Source organism: Protopterus annectens, chromosome 13.part0 (genome assembly GCF_019279795.1).
Source record: "Protopterus annectens isolate FY-2018-M chromosome 13.part0, PAN1.0, whole genome shotgun sequence".
In the NCBI taxonomy this organism is placed as follows: Eukaryota; Metazoa; Chordata; order Ceratodontiformes; family Protopteridae; genus Protopterus; species Protopterus annectens.
This window is the reverse complement of record NC_056747.1, coordinates 1,211,431,669-1,211,451,770: the sequence shown is the minus strand read 5'-3', so window position 1 is coordinate 1,211,451,770 and position 20,102 is coordinate 1,211,431,669. Positions and strand designations below refer to the sequence as shown.

Genomic DNA, 20,102 nt, shown 5'->3' with positions numbered 1-20,102 from the left:
CCTAGGGTATTTACCCTCCTAATAGCTAGCTGGTGGGGAGTCTCTTATGGTGTATTTGTTTGTATATATGTACATACATGCTTATTTTTGTGTTTGCCTTCTATCCTTTTGGAAACATTGGCATTTATCCAAAATTTAGCCTTCCAAGAGGGCAACTGGCATCTGGGGCAAGAAACACTGAGGAAAATGGCATCGGCTGATGCCTTTATACCCGAAGACCAGCAGAGATGACGTCGGGTGAAGTGCGACATCAGCCGAAGCCGGACCCGGACTTTGGAATCCGGCCGACCGAAGGGCTGCCTGACGACAGGACAACCCAGTTGTTATGACTGCAGATGCTATCCAGTTCGGACATCTACATTTATGGTAGGTACAAAACTGTACTTTATAACCTGACAGATGTTTAAGTCTTCAATCCAACTGGAACCGACACTGACCTTTGACTTATACAGGGTGAACTGGCAAAGAGAAAGCAGCAGCACGAGTAAGGAGGAGGGGATGAGGGCACAAGCATCTAGTCAAAAGGTACAGAAAAGCCAATGATGGACTCTTCAAGGGAGAGATTTCCTGCAAATTTCTTCTCCCTTTTCCAAAACAAAATGACTGATAAAATAAGAGAGATGAAACAAAAAACTGTAAAACTCTGTTTACAAAACAATGCACTGGGAAGATTGAATGAGAACACTGTAAAAGGGATATTTTTACGGATGTTTTATATATTTTGAGAATGTTTCCATGGCAAAAGATGTTATGATTTTAAAATTTGAATTACATTCTGAATGGCATCTTAAAATCATTGAAGCAATGCCATCCCTGCTCTACGTTACTAATACCTACTAACCCTAATTATGCACTTTACCTTTAAAAATAGTAACTCTCCACTAAACCTTAACTTTTTAAACAGGTAAAGCTCAAGTTACCTACTTTCACATCTAACTTCTCTAGTGCACACTGCAGAGTGCATTCTTTTCAATCTTACCTTTAAGCATCCCTGTGACTAGCACTTTCTCTAATACCTGCTGGAAAGCACTAGGAAGCCTTAAACTCATACAAACACTGAACTCTCCTTGTTAACGAGGAGAAATTAATAGTAGGCACTAAACAGCCTATAATTGCAAAGTACCTTGCTAAGAAAACAGCTCCTATACTTTACAAAGAAAAAAAAAAAGCCCCAAACCAGGCATGTCCAAGGGTCAGCTTCCGGTGATTTCTCCTGTCCACCTGTTGAATCTGGGCATACGGAGGCAATACAGCAATTGCCTCATGTACACAGACAACCCTTTCCTCCTACCACCCAATACTACAACCTGTGAGAGATGCACTTACATAGCCAAAATGGAAGCAAAGCTCTCTCTACCCAAGATTGTGCTAAACAGTCAAGAGGAGAAGGTTAATACCCACACTACACCTCAAGCAACACATAGCCCTTCTAAACCCCCACCACTAACACCCACATATAGCAACACTAAATCCACATATGCAGAGGCCCTTAACTGTAACCTGCCCAAGCAACAAAGACCTCTGAAGCTGAAACGCAAACAAACACCAATCACAACCAATGTGTCACATAGTTCACAACACCAGTGTACCACCCAGCAACAGCCCCTAAGGCAAGACAATGTACCTAACACTTTAGTTATAGGTGACTCTATAGTCCGGCACACTGATGTCCCTCTCACCAGGTTGAATAAGGAGAAAATTACAGTCAGCTGCCTGTCGGGTGCCAGGATCCGCCACATAACGCATGCACTCAAGTCACTCCACAACAAGTACAAATATGACTCTGTCATTGTCCATGTTGGAGTGAATGACTTGAGATGTACCTCTCTGGACTACATGCAAAGAGACATGGAAGAGCTCTCGGATCATGTGGCCCAGGCAGGTATGACCCTAGCCCTGAGTAGCATCCTGCCTTCGCCCAGAATGATACCACAATATAAAGATAAAATGATTGACTTCAACAATTGGCTAAGCTTATGGTGTCATTCAAAGGGGATCCAGTATCTGTCTGCCTGGGACGACATGATTGACAGACCATGATGCTTTGCCAGAGATGGTGTGCACCTGTCGCCCCTGGGATTCAGGTTACTGGCTAAGGCTCTTGCCACCCCTATAGTGCCTTTTTTAGGCAAACTTCAAAGGACAAAACCACCACCGTAACAGGTACAAGCATGCAAAATCTGAAGGTAATGCTACTCAATGCTAGAAGTCTAAACCTCAAAATGCACTCTCTCGAGGCACTCCTAAAAATGGAGAACATCGATATCTGTGCAGTAACTGAGACCTGGTTCAAGGCTCCAGAGAGCACCCCTGCAGTACCAGGCTACAACTCTTACCACACTTTTTGGCCACCAAACCAGGACCGAAACACTAAAGGTGGAGGAGTGTCAATATTCAACAAGGATATTCACACCACCAGGCTAGTTGGCCAACACAATGTGTCTGAAATTCTCCAAGTGCAACTAACACTAGGTAAGACTGCAATCCAAATTGTAGCTTGCTACAGATCCCCCACCATACCCCAAGATTCTCACTACACCTTTCTAAACATACTGGAAAATATTAAGATAGAACCAAACACCCTAATACTGGGTGATTTTAACTACCCTGCCATTAACTGGGAAAACTACTCATGTCCCAACACCTTTATGCGAACGGTTCTTGGAATTCATAAATTCCAACGCCCTGGATCAACTAATCCATAGTCCCACCAGGGGCTCCAATATCCTAGACCTGGTCATTACCAACATGGGAAATCAATGCTCCATACCTATGGTCACCCCCTCGTTAGGTCTGACCATAAGCTAATCACCCTTAACATCCACATCCCACCCCCCAGTAAAGAAACCACCATAAAAAACTTCTCCAAAGCCAACTTCATGCTACTCAAGTCAGAAGTGACAAACTTCATGACATCCATGCAGACGGGAACTGAAAGTTCAACTGCTGAATCCTACACTAAGGCACTGTATGAGCACATCCACTCATGCATGAATCGTGCCATCCCAAATAGAACCAAAATGCTCTCATCCAAAAAAAGGAAGCCAATCTGGTGGTCCCCTGCCATAAACAAACTTTACAACAAAAGGAAGAAACTTTTGCAGAAAAGAGGAAAATCCCAGGATGCAAAACTCCCTTACTAGCCTCAGTAAGAAACTGAGATGCCTCATAAAATCCTCCAAAGCTAGTTACGAAAATAAAATTGCCAAAGATTCCAAAGACAACCACAAAGTATTCTATAACTATGTCAAGAATCTAAATGGCAATGCTCAGATCTGCTCTGAGCTAAAACAGAATGGCATTAAATATACTGATCCGAAGGATATTGCCAATATCCTGGCAGATCGATTCAGTGCCAACTTCACCCCCTCTCACCCCCTAAATGGCCCATCTCAATACTGGAAGATTGCAAAATTCCAGTAATAACGGCCACACAGGTACAAAACACACTCTCTAAAGCCAAGAATACAGCATCCATGGGACCAGATGACATCCCGGGCTGTGTACTACATGAACTACAATATGAACTGGCACCTCAACTAAGTGTTATGTTTAATCATAGCCTCACCTCAGGTTTCGTGCCCACTGAGTGGCGCAGAGCTACAGTTATCCCAATCCACAAGGGGGGATCCACCTTGGATCCCGGAAACTACGTCCCATCAGTCTGACAAGCCTTATCTGCAAGGCCATGGAGCGTATTATCATGGAACTTATAAACAAAGACATTGGCACCCTTCAAACACTGGACCCCACCCAGTTTGGGTTTGTGAAGGGCCGATCTTGTCTCCTGAACCTGATTGACTTCTTTGAATCAGTCTCCAGAGCCATGGACAAGGGTAAGGTGGTTCACACAGCCTATCTAGACCTTGCCAAGGCCTTTGACACCATCCCCCACTCTGGAATCATATATAAACTTACTAAGTTGGGCATTAATCCCTATGTCACCCAATGGGTTGCTAAATGGCTTACTGATAGAACCCACACTGTAAAAGTAGCCGACTCCAAATCCAGCTCCAGACAAGTGACAAGTGGAGTACCTCAGGGTTCAGTCCTGGGGCCGCTCTTGTTTGGCATCTACTTCTCTGAAGTACAGGTCAACACTAAGGGACTCTGGCTAACAAAGTTTGCAGATGACTGCAAACTGGGAGCCATTATTGAATCCCCAAATGATGTGGATAATCTACAAAAGGGCCTTACAGAAACAGATGCTTGGTGCCAGAGCCATGGGCTCAAGCTCAATGCCAAGAAATATATTGTTATCCCCTTTGGGAAAAAACATGTATCCATGAATTACCATATAGGTGGCAGTACACTAATCACAGAAAGCATGATAAGAGACTTAGGGACACAGGTGGACAGTGGTCTCACCTTCGATAACCACATCGCCACAACAGTCAGGAAATCCTTCTATGTGGCACACCTCATCACGAAGGGCTTTTCATCCAGAAAAAAGGAGGTCATTGTCTCACTGTACTCATCCCTCATTAGACCCATTATAGAATACAACGCCCCATTTGGTATGTACCTCTCAAGACATCTGCAACAACTGGAAAGGCCTCAGAAATACCTCACTAAAAGAATCACAGGCCTAAAGCAGATGCCCTACACTGACCGCCTTAAAAAACTCCAGCTATACTCTGTCGCATATCGTCTACTCAGAGGTGATCTCTGCTTAACATACAAGGCCATGTCAAACCCAGAGCTGTTGGACATGCTACACTTAAAGAAATCCCAATCCCTCAGAGCTACACGCTCCAGGGATCTAAACCTTGTCATCACAATAAACAAAACATGCTGGAGGGATAGGTTCCTGACCCAGAGACTCCCCAGACTCTGGAATAGATTGCCCATAAATGTCAAGCAGAGTGCCTCTTTGGACCTCTTCAAGAGGAACCTTGACGATTGGATGGGAGAAAGGAAATTCACCCCAGGGATCACGTCAGTCGCCCTGCTAGACAGGGGTCTAGGAAAGTAAATAATGTGGGAAGAAATAGCCAGGGAATTGTTATGGCTAGGCTTGTATAGGCCCTAGGGCTGATAGCCTAGTACCAACCTATGAACCTTGGGAAAAACCCTTTCTGTTACACTATTACTACACAAGAAAGGCTGAGACACACACACACACACACATGTATGCCAGTACACACTCATAGCAATAACTCTGTCCCCTTTCCTAGCCCTTACCCTAACCAACATATGATTGCCACACACTCCTAATACGTAATGCCAAAATTTTCTGTATATCTGAAACTTTCAGCATTAACAAAAGACAAAACACTTAACTGCAAAACCTATCCCATTTACTTCAGAAAAAGCATAACTACAATTGCGAAGTACACAACGCTAGCACTTTTATGACAAAACCATCAGCTGACCACCTGACATGAATTCATGTGTGTGTGTATATATATATATATATATATATATATATATATATATATATATATATATATATATATATGCTATCAAAATGTTGACCAGAAAATCATTTTCCGGTCACATCGATAAAAGGGAGAAACTGAAAATATATGACTTGACACAATGTCGAATTGGCTGAATGAATTCAGCAGATTTGACATTGTTGTCGAACAGAGCACATGATGTCCATATAGGAAGGAGCACATTTATGTGAAACTCCTATACTGTGCATCATGTTTTGTATGGGGGGGCTGCTATGCTAAGTATATATTCCAACTCTTGAGATCGTACTACAGTGAGGAAAGGTATGAATATCCAAACTGCACTGTACCACAATCTCTGTGCAGTACATCGACTTGATATCAGCGAATGCACAGTAGGATTTGCTGATAGGAATTTTTTTACAAGAAGTGTTCCCCAACACAGACAGTCGAACATCCGTATTTCGATTGTCTGTCTACGAGCATCTCTACTCGACATTTTGATTGTAAACCGTATATGTATGTGTGTGTATTGGGAGTGCAACAAAGGTAAATGTAATAGAAAAGGAATAGGTACAATAATGCATGGAAGCAGCAGAAAATATACAGTTGCTTAGTCAGTAGACAGAATACTACAGAGCTGATACAGTACAGCTAAATTGGTCTCGTATCAAACATATAGATGTTCTTTGTGTTTTACTGCTGCAGTGATCACATTTGGGTTATCTTCCTGCAGGTAGCCCTCAGCCGGTCTGAATACCAGAGTCTTGGATACCTGCATCGGATGCTGTCTCTTCTTCCATAACATCAGGTTGTCAGGGGTATAAAACATTCAACTGATGCCATTACATCAGTCTTTCCTGCTGCGCGGTGCCCGAAACAGAAGCAGTTCTCAAGTGCCGGTTCATTTTCAAGTTTCGGAATCGAAGTCTTCAAAAAAGCTAAGTACCCTGTTGGGGATTCCTTTTTCTTGCTCTTAACCAATGTCAGTAAAAGTTAACAATGGTCTTACCTGTGGAAAGCAAATACCTCATAAAGATTTTAATTCGTACTGCATTCCTTGCTTAGGCCCAGACCATGACGTACCTCACTGTCAGTTTTGTGCCTTGTTCAACCCCCGAACTATTCGTCATTGGGCTATACTTGCAACAAATTATTTTGGTACTCAGTGTAACTATCCGTTACTGCAGTGGTGGTGCTGCGGTAGCGTTGTCGCCTCACAGTTAGACGTTGCCCGTTCGATTCTCAGTTAGAGCGTCTTCTGTGTGGCAACATGCGTGAATGGGCGTTCCTTCATTGAAGGTTGTGCGTTAGGCCTGGCAAGCCAGCACGTAAAACTCTACTGCCAATCATTAGCGGACCGGAGTTCTGCTGTGGCGACCCCTAACCGGGAAAAGCCGAAAGATACAAGCAAACAAACAAACTCAGTATAACTATCCAGAAATGGCTTCGGTAAGCCATCCAACTACCGATATTCTGAAAAACATAAGGATAAAGACAGAGACAGACTGCATAGGTCCAAAACAGTCGACGATGCTTCCATTAAGCTAGTCGCCAGTCTGCCGGTACTCCGTGAGGCTCTTTCGCAGCCCCTAATACCCACTACCTCAGATTCACAGGCCTCTACTGAGACCCATTCAGAGTCCGGTATGCCGCAAGATGCTTCTTCGACTATAGAACCTGCGGATGTCTCTCCCTTGGATGGGTCCAGAGCCGTTGTGCAGGCACCGGCTTCTGAGGGTGTATTCAGGCCTACAGACATGCATTTTAAACCAACGCCATCTTCTTCATCCAGGCCTAAAACTCGACCCATGCCTAGAAAACCAACGTCCAAACTGCATGGTCAGGCCCATATGCCTAAAAAACAAATGCTTAGAATGGCTAAAGACATTGGGAATTCCCCAAGGAGTTCTTCTTACTCCTTGCTCCTAACCTCCCTCTATCTCATATTTCTATTCTCCTTCAACAGACTCAAGCTCTCAGTAAATGACTAAGCAATCTCTCACTTGATTTCAAGTATGTATATAATGTAAATAGCAAATTACTTCTATTGACTGCATGTCAAGTATATACCTTACTTGTTTTGAATAACTGCATGCAAACTGTCTCCCCTCTACTAGTATAAGAATGCAAGAACTTTAGATCTTTTATTATGAAGACAGTTGATCATGCTTGCTCTGAATGCAAACACCTGTAAACTGTGTTGTTCTCTAATATCTGTTAACTGTGTTGTACGCTGTACGTTTTAGGCATTTGCATTTCTTTACTGTATGGATATTTTTTTCTCCCCGGGCCCCCACTGAAAACGGGCACTTTCAGGCCCAGTGGACTTCCCCGGTAATCAAACTGAAAATAAATAACAAAATAAATTACCTTAATTAGGGGAAGCCAACCTTCCCCCTCTAAGAGACCTAGAACTGATTTTCCTTCTGATTCTTTTGATCAGGAATCTGATATTTCTGTTTCTTCTGATTATCAGGATTTGCCCTTATCTACCTATGAGGATTCTGGTGCAGAGGATTCCATTCTGTCTGCTTCCCCTCCAGAAGATTTTTCTTTTGGTGAAACCTTGCACACTCTTAGGGAGCATTTCCACTGGGAAACCCAGTATTACTCTGACTCCAAAAAAGAGGCTTAGGGAATTCTTACTCCACCCTCAACACAAGCCTTTAGCTGTCTCTCCTGTTCTGGACATTGTAGATGATGCTTTCTTGGAATCTAGCATTTCCCCAGACACTTTACCTCCAGCTCCCAGAAATCCTGACAGGTATTACAGAGTACCTGACTCTCACAAGTTTTTCTTCAAGAATCCTACTGCGAACCCAGAGACCATTTCCTGAGGACCAAAGGGCATAAAGGCTACTGCTGCCAAAAAACCTTCCCTTTGACCTTGGACAGATGGGGTAAGAAGGTATATACTTCTGCTACTTTGGCCATTAGGGCTTTAAATTGCCAGTTTCATATGTTAAAGTACCAGCAGCATATTATGGGACTGCTTAAACAGAAAATTATGTTGATTCCTGACTGTGCTGAACACAAAGAATTACAGGATTTAATGCTTTCTGCAGAACAAGTTGGTAAACATACTTTGCAATGTGGTTTTGACTCTTTAGAAGCATCTTGCAGGGCTGCTGTCACTGGGTCTGTACTTAGAAGGCATGCTTGGCTTAAGGAACAAAACTTGCCAGATTGTGTTAAATCTAAATTACTGGATGCTCCCTTAAACCAAGACCGCCTGTTTGGCAACAAAGCAGAAGTCATCAAAAAAGATGGAGGAAAAAGCTAAATCTGTGTAAACTACAAGTACAGCCTCCCAGATTTAGTAGGCATTGGCCTTCTCAGTCCAAACCCAGGAACAGCAGACCACCTAGGTTACAGTCTCAGGCTACGCACAGGCCTAAGCAGTGGGGGGCTCCCACTTCCAAAGCAGGGAGTAGTAAGACACCTCCTTACGGAAAAATGGCACAGTGACTTAACCTTAACCCTTCCAAGCCCTGCTCAACTACCTGCTCCTTTAGGAGGAAAGCTCGCACTGCATGCAAAAAACTGGGAACTCATTACCCAGGACAAATGGGTTTTGAATATAGTTTCCCAAGGATACAGATTCCACTTCCACACCCTACCAACCCCAAACAGTTGGCCAGACCTATCCCCAAATCAGTGGGCAGAGGCTCTACAGCAGGTTCTCTCTCTTCTAAGTATCAGGGCTATTCAACCTGTCCCAACAGAAGAAAGGGGCAAGGTTTTTATTCAAGGCTTTTCCTGGTACCCATAAAAGACAGCTCCTGGTGTCCTATCCTGGACCTCTCTATTCTAAAAGGACGGCGCAGTGGTGCAGCGGTAGCATTGTCACCTCACAGCAAGAAGTTCACCGGTTCGATTCTCGGCTGGGGTACCTTCTGTGTGGAGTCTGCATGTCCTCCCTGTGTTTGTGTGGGTTTCCTCCGGGTGCTCCAGTTTCCTCCCACGTTACAAAGCCCTGCATCTGGAGCATTTGTCCCCAGGCCTCCGCTGAAAATTGGCTCATTCCAAGTCGGACTTTCCTGGTTACCAAATGTTAAAAAAAAAAAATTAAAAAATTAAACACCTATTTGGTAATCCGAAAATTCATAATGCTAACACTTCAGTAGCTGCTTTCTATGCTGGGCAAAGATGCCTGGTTGGCAACCTTAGACTTAAAGGAAGCTTACCTTCACATTCCAATAAGTGAATTTTGCAGGAAATACCTATGATTCAGGGCAGGCTCCATGCATTATCAGTTCTCTGCACTTCCCTTTGGCTTATCTACTGCACCCAGGGTATTCACAAAAGTGTCTAGCTCCAGCCATTGCATTTTGCAGGCAGAGAAATATTCAGATATACCCATACTTGGACGATTGTCTAATTCAGGCAGAAATGTCTAACCTCACTGAGGTACACCATAAACGAAAAGAAATCTCATCTAGTACCCTGCCAACAGATTGTATTCCTGGGAGCAAGCTTGAACACTACTTTCCAGATGGTTTACCTCACGCCAGAGAAACAAGTTTATTTGATAACCTATTTCAAACTACAGGCTACAAAGACCTAGCTATCTGCAAGGAAAATTCTGCAAGCCCTGGGGTTCATGGTCTCTTGCATTCTACCAATTCCATATGCAAGATTGCATATGAAGAAACTACAATGGTATCTAAAAAGTCTATGGTGTCAACATTCTCAGGACCTGGAATCAATGATTCCTATCATTCCTTGTATAAAGACAGAGTTCCTTTGGGGGGCAAAGGCCTGCTACCACAACAAGGGGCTCCCTTTCACTCTACCCCCTGCCACCCAAACCCTAACAACAGGCGCATCAGACTATGCATGGGGGGCTCATTTGGCAGGGCAGTGCATTCAGGGCAAATGGAATCCGAGATAGATGCACCTGCATATCAACCAAAAAGAAATGTTAGCTGTACAGAATTCCCTGACAGCCTTCAAAGACCACATTCTTCCAGGGCATTTATTGGTAAAGACAGACCACACCACAGTTATGTGGTACATAAACAAACAGGGGGGAACCCACTCATACCCTCTCTGTAGACTAGCCATGGCTCTGTGGAGCACAGCCTTTTGCTACCAAGTGCACCTACAGGCTCAATTCCTGCCAGGTAAGCTAAATTCTCTGGCAGACAACCTAAGCAGAAATCTCATGGACCCACACGAATGGAAACTGTGGAAGCAAAGATATTCAAACTCTTGAGGAACAAATGGGGGACTCCAGAGCTAGACCTGCTTGCCTCCCCTCAGAACTACCAATTGGACAAATTCTGCAGAAGGACTTCCCACAATCAAGCTTGGAAAGTGGATACCCTGTCCTTTACCTGGAAAAGCCTCTTGGTTTATGCATTTACCCCTCTGCCTCTCCTCTTGAAGGTTCTGCTAAAGATAAAATAGGACAAGACAAGGACAATGCTGATTGCACCAGACTGGCCATGCCAGCACTGATACTCCATCTTTCACAGTATGACACTGCTGGAAACATGGCACTGCTGGAACCATGGCACCCACCTCAGATCCCTTCCCTGCTGTGTCAGTAGGTGGGCCAGATTCTGCACCCTCATCTTCAAACCCTGAACCTTGCAGCCTGGCTAATTCCTTGAGCTCTCCAATAGCATCCCTCAGTAAGCAGGTGCTAGATGTCATTCTGGAGGCAAGGAGGCTTAATACTAGAAAATCCTATGCTGAAAAGTAGAAGAGATACTGTCCCTGGAGCCAGACTCAGGGGATGGGCACAACGGTGCCCTGCTTACCTCATATACTTCAGTACTTAATAGAAATGCTCCACAGGGACCTATCCTTCTCGTCAATTAAAATTCATGCCTCTGCCATTTCAGCACATTATAATACTGAACAACCACTCTTCTCTCACCCCCTGCTAAAGCAATTCCTCAGAGGGGTAAGAATTTAAGACCCCCCCCCCCAGGAGAGCTCCTACTCTAGCCTGGAACCTTAACTTTGTATTGGAAAAACTCACTCTCCCTCCTTTTCAGCCAGCTGCAACTGCAGAGTTGAAATTCCTTTCTTGGAAAATAGCCTTCCTTCTAGCCATCATTTCAGCAAGAAGAGTGTCTGAATTACAGGCCCTCATGGCAGTGGAGCCCTTCATTGTCTTCCATGCAGACAGGGTTTCCCTCAGGACCAATCCTTCCTTTATGCCCAAGGTGTTGTCTAGTGTGGCCCTAAATCAGTCCATTCATTTGCCTACCCCCCCCCCCCGAGTCCACAAAGCAAAGGAGAATGAATACTGCATTCTTTGGACATGCACAGACAACTTAGATTCTATTTGGACAGGACTAAGCCTCTCAGAAAATCAGAACAGCTGCTAGTTGGCTTTGCTGCAGGGGCAGAGGGGGGAAGGCCATTTCAAACCAAACGATTTCTAAAGGAATAACCCATTGCATTCATTTCTGCTATAAGCACCATGAAAAACCTACCCCACAGGGGATAAGATCACATTCCACCAGGGCTGCATCTACCTCTACAACCTTTCTCAGAGGAGTCCCTACCAGGGACATCCTAGAAGCTGCTATCTGGAGCTCTGTACATACTTTCACCAAGCATTACCACATGCCTATTTTTTATAAATCCAGGGCTGGTTTTGCCACTGCAGTTTTGCAGGGCTTAATAGCTGACCCTAATGCCCTATAACTTCCTCCTCCCTTCCTTAGCTTTGGGAATTAACTCAAATGTGATGACTGCAACAGTGAAACATGAAGAACATAGTACAGTTGTGTACACTTACCATAAATGTAGATGTTAGAGTGTATTCACTGTTGCAGCCCTGGTTACCCTCCCTCCAGCCCCCTGACTTCTCTTAGCTCTACATTTCCTTCTTGTTTGGTGTATTTAAGCTTTCTGGTGTATTTGCTTTTTGATGGAGGTGTACTATAACATATAATTGCTTCCCATTGTGGGGGGCACCTGACATCTGGGGCAAGAAAAACTGATGTAGTGGCGTTGGCTGCATGTTTTATACCCCTGACGACCTGACATCATGGAAGAAGAGACAGCATCCGATGCAGAAATCCAAGACTATAGTATTCAGGCCAGCTGAGGGCTACCTGCAGGCAAATAACCCAAATGTGATGACTGCAACAGTGAATACACTCGAACATCTACATTTATGGTAAGTGTACACAACTGTACTGTACAGACCACTGAAGAGTTTAGTCAGAATATAAACAGCGCTTGGTTTAGTGTGGTATTAGCAATCTGCTGTAGTCACAAAAATGAACTGATGTATGAGCAGGTCAAGATAAAGTATTCATCCCATTCCAAAACTCAGACTTTGTGAGAATATAGGACTTTCACCTGCTAATACCACTGCAGTCCTATTGCAAGCCAGTGATTATATAGTCTTAATACAAATAATGGTTTTCTCTAATTCTAAGCATTGGTTAAGTTAGCATGTTTTATTGTACCACCTCATGAAGTTCTTTATGTAAATATTTTATACGTAATATTTCATGTTATCCATTGTATTGATTGTGTTTTGTGTTTCATTCTGTTATAATAATGTGTTTTCCTGGCTTGGTGTGTGACTAAATGGGATTCTGTGGACAGGTTCATTTACCAAATAATCAAGTCAAATAAAGTGAATTAAATGTAACCACAGGAAACCTATAGTCCTAAGAAGTATTGCCAGAAACATATCTTAGGTAGTGAGATATGAAATATTTTAGTACTGAAACCACAGCACAAGTAACTTCCTATTCCTCCACATAATTCAGTAACATGTATACTTAGAATTGGTATGGAAAATATTGACAGATACTGACTTTTGTATCATTCTGAGGTTGTGTGACTATAAAGAAAAAAACAAAACGGGTCAAAATAAAGTATAAAAAATGTTTTTACAGTTAAATGATGTGTTCATTAACCACTGCTGGTAATAAAATGCAGTGTTAAATACAGGTGCTTGGAAAGATGTTTAGTGAATTTTAACGATACTATGTTTTATATCCGCTCACGTAACTTAGTCTCACAGCCTTCAGGTACTGTAAAGTCTTGGTGCCTAGTAGGATTTCTGAAACAACTCTTTAAAGGATGTACATAGTGTTCACCATAATTTCTCTCATTTTGTCTTGTGCACAGGTTTGCTAACAGGATACAGCTCCACCCTTTGGCTTGGTTTGAATGACCTGGACAATGATGGTGCTTGGCAGTGGTCTGACAGATCTCCACTGAAATACTTCAACTGGGACAGTAGTGAGTGAAACTTGTGTTCTGTAATTTATAACGATGAAAGCTCCAAACAGAAAAGTGCAGCAGGGACAGCCTTTTGACTGGTTTCTGCTCATGAATGCCCATTGGTTCTTTACATGTACTTATTTATTTATTGACATTCGGTGACCGGGAAAGTCCGACTGTGTCAGGGACCCATTTTCAGTGGAGGCCCAGGGAGAAAAAGCTCCAGTGGTACAAGTTTATGCATAACATAGATATAGAGTAATAATTTAAAAAGACATAATGATATGTGTCCAGAAAGGATTAGTACATTATTGCACAAAAACAGATAAAGCAAACATTTATTTCTATTAATTATCATGTAGATTAAACATATAGTAAGAATTCAGCATGTACCACCTTATACAGTGTTTTGCAGGAAAGTAATCAGAATAGTTTTATCTAGAAATTAAAGGAGAAAAGGTCTAGCATGTGTAAGGTATGCAAGTATAGAATGTTAGGGAGAGCAAAAAAAAGTTAGGAGAAGTGACGAGGTAAGTGAAAAGAATCCAGAGAAGGATGAGATTGAATACCAGGTGGTATAGGACTTATTTGGGAAATGTCATAGTTGGATAATTCATTGTGTCAGTGTGGAGTATAATGGAGTATATGGGTTAGATATAGGAAGAAGGGGATAAGATGAAAGGGTAGGTTGAAGTTTGGTTATAGTTCAGGAAGGATGTTGGGGGAAAGCTGGACTAGAGCATAGATGCCAAGTAGTAGTTTGAAGAATTGATTGGAGTTCTGCAGAGGAGTAGGTTAAAGAAGAGTTAGTAGGTGAGAGTTTAAATGACAGATGTGAAGAGGGAGGATGGGGTTGAGTTATTGGAGATAGACTATGTGTCATAGTTTCTGCCTAGGTGCATGAGCAGATATGAGAGTGAGGTAATTTTTTTTTTAGATTACGTTTGAAGGTTTTCTGGGATGGAATAGCAGAGATATGTGGAAGTAGGGCGTTCCAGAATGTAGCTATACATAGGAGTAGAGGCTTTGCCCGGCTCTTAGGTCTATGCAATTTTAATAGCATTTTGTTAGTTGAGTGGAGAGTTCTGGTTGGGATGCAAGGTTGTAAGATGGGCTTTAAGGCTGGGCAGTATTCAGTTGAGCAGATTAATTTGTGACTGAGAGATAGTTGCACGTAATTCGGGAAGTGGGGGGAATTCTAGCCAATTTAGTTTGTTAAGGACATAGTAGTGATGAGTACGGTTGGGTGAACTGGTTGCAAATTTGGAAGTTTTATTTTAGCGAGACTTGAGTTTATTCTTTATGGATGTATGGAAGTTAGTGAATATGGGGGCTCCATAGAGGAGGTAGGGCTGTAGGAGAGTCTTACCAAGTGCAATTTTGGTTGGAGCATCCACGAACTGTTTATAGAGTTTACCGGGTTTAATGTGTGTGTTTTTAATTGATTTAACTGTATGTTGTTAAAAACTGAGTTTATTATCAATAGTTATACCCGAGTTACTATTTCAATTTGAGTTTTGTTTTGTGAAAAAAAATTGTATATTTTGTTCACCATCTTTGAGAGTGAAAATCCATACACTGCAATGACATTTCTGTAACTTCACTTATATAGATCTCAGCATTACTATTTTGTATTTGAAATGTAGTAGTTTGGTGTGCTTTACAGATTTTTTTTTCTTTTTCTTTTTCTGATTGCCTGATACCTTTCTTGCTAATTGTGGCAGCAGTATAGTGGAAACATGACACTTGTCAGTACAGCTATTCTGTGTGTTTGGGACCATTAATTCCTCTTCTGATGTGCTTTGCTTAAATTAGTGACTTAGCTTTTCCAGATGGAGAGGCCACATGAAATTCTTAGTCATTGCTGCTGTTAGCTATGAATATTGATGTTACACTAGACATCTATAAGAAATAAAAAAAGGGAGTATAGCTGTGTTGACAATTGTTACTCAGAAAGAGGACTAGAGTGTTTCAGAAAAGCAAAATGAAAAAAGTATTTGTAATGTTTAACACTTTTCATTACTTTTATCACATTTATTTTTAGAATTTAATGACTGAGATGAAAAGGGGATTTTCTTTTTTTTACTTAAACACAGATTCTCAAATAGCATAAGTCAGAGGACTGCACTCAGAAATTATGTTTTTTTCTTAATTTGTCAAACTGTTATAAAGGCAAATATCTGACTTTTTTGCAAGAGCAATTGTTTGCAATTTTCCATTTGAAAAATGGCAACCAGAAACGTGATTGCTGCTACTTAAAAACTAATTTTATACAACTGTTTGCAGTCTTCTGATCATAATTTTGTACATTTCAAAAGGAATCACTACTTTTTTAGGAACTATTATTTTTAATAAACCAGTTGTCATTCTTTTTGGTAATTCTGCAGTTTTGTAACTGGTAACAACTCTTATTGTTTTAGACCAGCCAGATATTTCTGGAGCAGAAAACTGTGGAACAATTCGCACTGAGTCCATGGGAAAATGGCAGAACAGGGATTGTGGAATTGCACTACCATACATCTGCAAGAAGCTTAATGTTACGGGGTCCCCCTCTGTTGTAGGTGAGAGAAATATGACATGGTAGACAAGGCATTACTTTACAATGATATAATTGTTAAATGAAAAAAAAAAATGCCAGTAGTAATACCAGAATCTCTTTTGTTTATAGATTTCATGTAAACGTTTGCTCTGTTTTTAAATTTAACATTATCAACAAGACACAATTGTTTTATTTCTTAATTTGTTGCAAAAATTAGAACTATATGCTACAGATGACCCACATTTATTTAATATTCTGGATGATGGAGGAGATGGTCAGGAGGGGACAAAGAAAGCAGCCATAGTCATCTCAGCTATCCTGGCAGGGGGAGTGTCCAACTTGCTGCTCCATTACTGTCCGGCAGAGGCCCAAATGCAATGCAGCATTAAGATTATCATGAGGAAGATGTTGTATTTAGCCTGCCAGCCAACACTTTCCACTTCAACTGGGTATGATGATTATGTGGAAACAGACTGCTACCATGTGACTTAAAACTGTGGGTCCCTGCATTGACAGGAGGTATTGGTAGCTGCTAGGGAGAGAGTGAATATGTATCTTAACTGTTCCTAATTCAGTAGAACATCCCTGACTGGGACTTATATTTTTGCTCTGTCCATTTTTTTTAATTATGTATCAATAGTAGTGAAAGTGAGAAACAACACATTCAACTGGTTGTGACTGAGAACCCAAAACTGGTGATCGATTACATACTGGAGAATCATGTAAAATCATAGTTTGCATATGCTAAAAATAAAATATGGTTTCTGATATTAATACCAAATACATTATTTTTGTATACATTACATTAAAGGGAGGTTCTAGATAGAATTAAAAAGACTAAATCAAGATCTGATCATCAAAGTGTTCTGGATTTTCAACTCTGATGAGAAATTAAGAACTGCTAGATCAGAGAGTAAACAGTGAAAGAAAGTTCCAGGAGAAATTTGTAGTATAACATCTTTAGGTTCGTAGGTTCATACTAGGCTATCTGCCCAAGGGCATTTATAAGCCTAGCCCAGAGTTTTGTGGCTTTCGCCACCCCTTTAGTTTGAAGGATACTATGCCCATTATTTTGCTGTGCCTCTGTCAAGCAGTGACACTGAGGTAATCCCTGGGGTATATCTGCGATCTCCCATCCATTGGTCAAGATTTCTCTTGAACAAGGCCAGCGAGGTGCTCTGCCTCATGTGTACCGGGATTTTGTTCCACAGCATGGGGAGTCTCTGGGTGATGAATCTGTCCCTCCAACACGTCCTATTAATAACCGTATCAAGGTTTAAGTCTCCCGCCCTTGTAGTTCTGAGAGATCTAGATTTTTTGAGGTGAAGCATGTTCATCAATTCTGGGTTGGACATGGCCTTGTATGTCAGGCACAGGTCACCTCTGAGCAGACGGTAAGCGACTGAATAGAGCTGGAGTTCCTTCAGTCGGGCAGCATAAGACATATTTTTGACACCCTTTATCCTTTTGGTGAGGAACTTTTGGGGCCTTTCCAGTTGCTGCAGGTGTCGGGTCAGATACATTCCGAATGGGGCATTGTACTCAATCATTGGTCTGATGAGTGATGAATACAGGGGGACGATGACCTCCCTTGATCTAGACGTGAATCCCTTCATGATCAGGTGGGCAATGTGGAAGGTCTTCCTAACTACTTTGGCGACGTGAGTGTCAAATGAAAGGTTACTGTCAACCTGGGTCCCCAGATCCCTGATAACCTCTTCTGTGCTCAATGGATTGCCACCTATATGGTAGCTAGGGGTAACCTTGTTTTTCCCGAAGGGTATGACTATGCATTTTTTGGCGTTTAACTTTAGTCCATGGCTCTGGCACCAGTTATCCATTTCTGAGACCCTTCTGAAGGATATCTGTGTCAGATGTGTTCTCGACTATGGCACCCAGTTTGCAGTCATCTGCAAATTTTGTCAGCCATAACCCTCCTGTGTTTGCTTGTACTTCTGAAAAGTAGATGCCGAACAAGAGTGGGCCCAGGACTGAGCCCTGTGGGACACCACTTGTGACAAGCTTTGAGTATGACATGGCGCCAGCAACTCTCACCCTGTGGGTTCTGTCACTTAGCCAGTTTGCTACCCATCTTGTGACGTATGGGTTAACATTTAAGCTGATGAGTTTTTCAATGATACCTGAGTGGGGTATTGTGTCTAAAGCCTTTGCCAGGTCGAGGTAGGCTGTGTGGACTGCCTTTCCCTTATCAATGGCCTTGGTGACTGTTTCGAAAACGTCAACCAAGTTTAAAAAGCATGATCTGCCTTTGACAAAGCCAAACTGGGTTGGATCCAAAGTCTGCAAGTCCCCTATGTCTTTATTTATGAGTTCATTTATGATCCTCTCCATAGCTTTGCAGATCAGGCTTGTCAAGCTGATGGGACGGTAATTTCCAGGGTCGGTGGAGGCACCGCCTTTGTGAAGTGGGACCACAGTTGCCGTACGCCACTCCTTGGGTATGTATCCTGAGGTGAGGCTAAGATTAAACAGCTGTCCTAACTGCAGGTTTAATTCTTCATTGAGTTCGTGGAGCACACAACCGGGGACACCATCTGGTCCCATGGATGCTGTGTTTTTCGCCTTGAAGAGAGCAGTTCTCACCTGAGCGTTAGAGATATTTGGGGGGCTACAATCCTCTGGTATAGATATCTCACCTTTTGGGGGGGGGACAAGTTTGCACTGAACCTGTCAGCCAGTATGTTGGCAATGTCTGTAGGTTCAGTGATTTTTACATCATTTTGAACTAATTCTGAGCATATCTGGGAGTTTCCTCCCAGGTTTCTGACATAGCTAAAGAAGGCCTTATGATTGTCCTTTGAGTCCTTAGCGATTTTCCTCTCAAAATTTGCCTTGGATGATTTTATGAGAGATCGTAGTTTTTTACTTATAATGATCAAAGGTGTCTTACCTTTTAGGGATTTTGCTCTATCTTGGAGTAGCTTCCTCCTTTTGTTGTAGAGCTTGTTTGTGGCTGGGGTCCACCAGACTGGACGCTTGCCTTTGGTACAAAGAGTCTTTGTTTTGTTTGGGATTGCCTGATCCATGCAGTCCTGTAGGTGCTGGTAGAAGGCATTTGTAAGTGATTCAGCGGCTTGAGTAATGGTTTCCACAGGCTCGGGGGCCTTAAAAGAGACCACACTAGTCTTCAGAAGTGTGAAGTCGGCTTTTGAGAAGTTCTTCACTGTGGTCTTTTTTTATCTCAGGCGGGGCGATGTGGACTTCCAGTGAGATTAGTTTATGATCTGATCTCACCAGTGAGGGGTATACTTCCGGTGTTGAACATTGTGACCCCATGTTCGTGATGATGAGATCAAGTATGTTTTCACCTCTTGTGGGGATGGTGACTAGTTGTTCCATGGCATTTGAGTTTATGAACTCTAGGAACCTTTGGGCTAGAGTGTTGGGGCTAGAGTAGTGCTCCCAGTCTATATTCGGGTAGTTGAAGTCACCTAGTATGATGGTATTTGGAGATGGTTCCCATTCAGAAGCCTGAAACATCATAAGCCTGAAAATCAAAATCCTGAAACCAAAAGCCTGAAAATTCAGAATCCTGAAAACTCAAAATCCTGAAAGCCCAAAATCCTGAAAGCCCAAAATCCTGAAACTCAAAATCCTGAAAACACAAATAATGCTAATATGTCACTGTAAAGACACTAATATCTACCAACTGACCCTGACCCTAACCCTAACCCTAAGGTCCGTCACTATCGCACACTCACCTGACCCGCGCCCTAACCCTAACTCACTTAAACCCCTAACCCCAATATTTGTCACTATTGCATACATGCCTAACCTGCGCCCTAACCCTAACTCACTTAAACCGCCCCTAACCCTAACATAAAACCAACCGCACACTTACCTGACCCCAACGCATGACCTAACACCACAGGGCTAACAATAGCAAAGCCACAATGACATCAGTATGTCAATTTTGTGTTTTCAGGATTTTG

The 20,102-nt window shown here is 42.4% G+C and overlaps 1 protein-coding gene across 1 annotated transcript in view; it reads left to right on the top strand.

Annotated features, from left to right (window-relative positions):
• The window catches only part of MRC2 (mannose receptor C type 2), a 1,890,380-nt gene that overhangs the window by 544,173 nt on the left and 1,326,105 nt on the right, over positions 1 to 20,102 (top strand). Inside the window, exons 5-6 of the mRNA XM_044055215.1 lie at positions 13,515 to 13,628; positions 16,031 to 16,171. Of these exons, the coding sequence (XP_043911150.1) occupies positions 13,515 to 13,628; positions 16,031 to 16,171 (255 nt within the window). The remainder of the gene's footprint in view (positions 1 to 13,514; positions 13,629 to 16,030; positions 16,172 to 20,102) is intronic.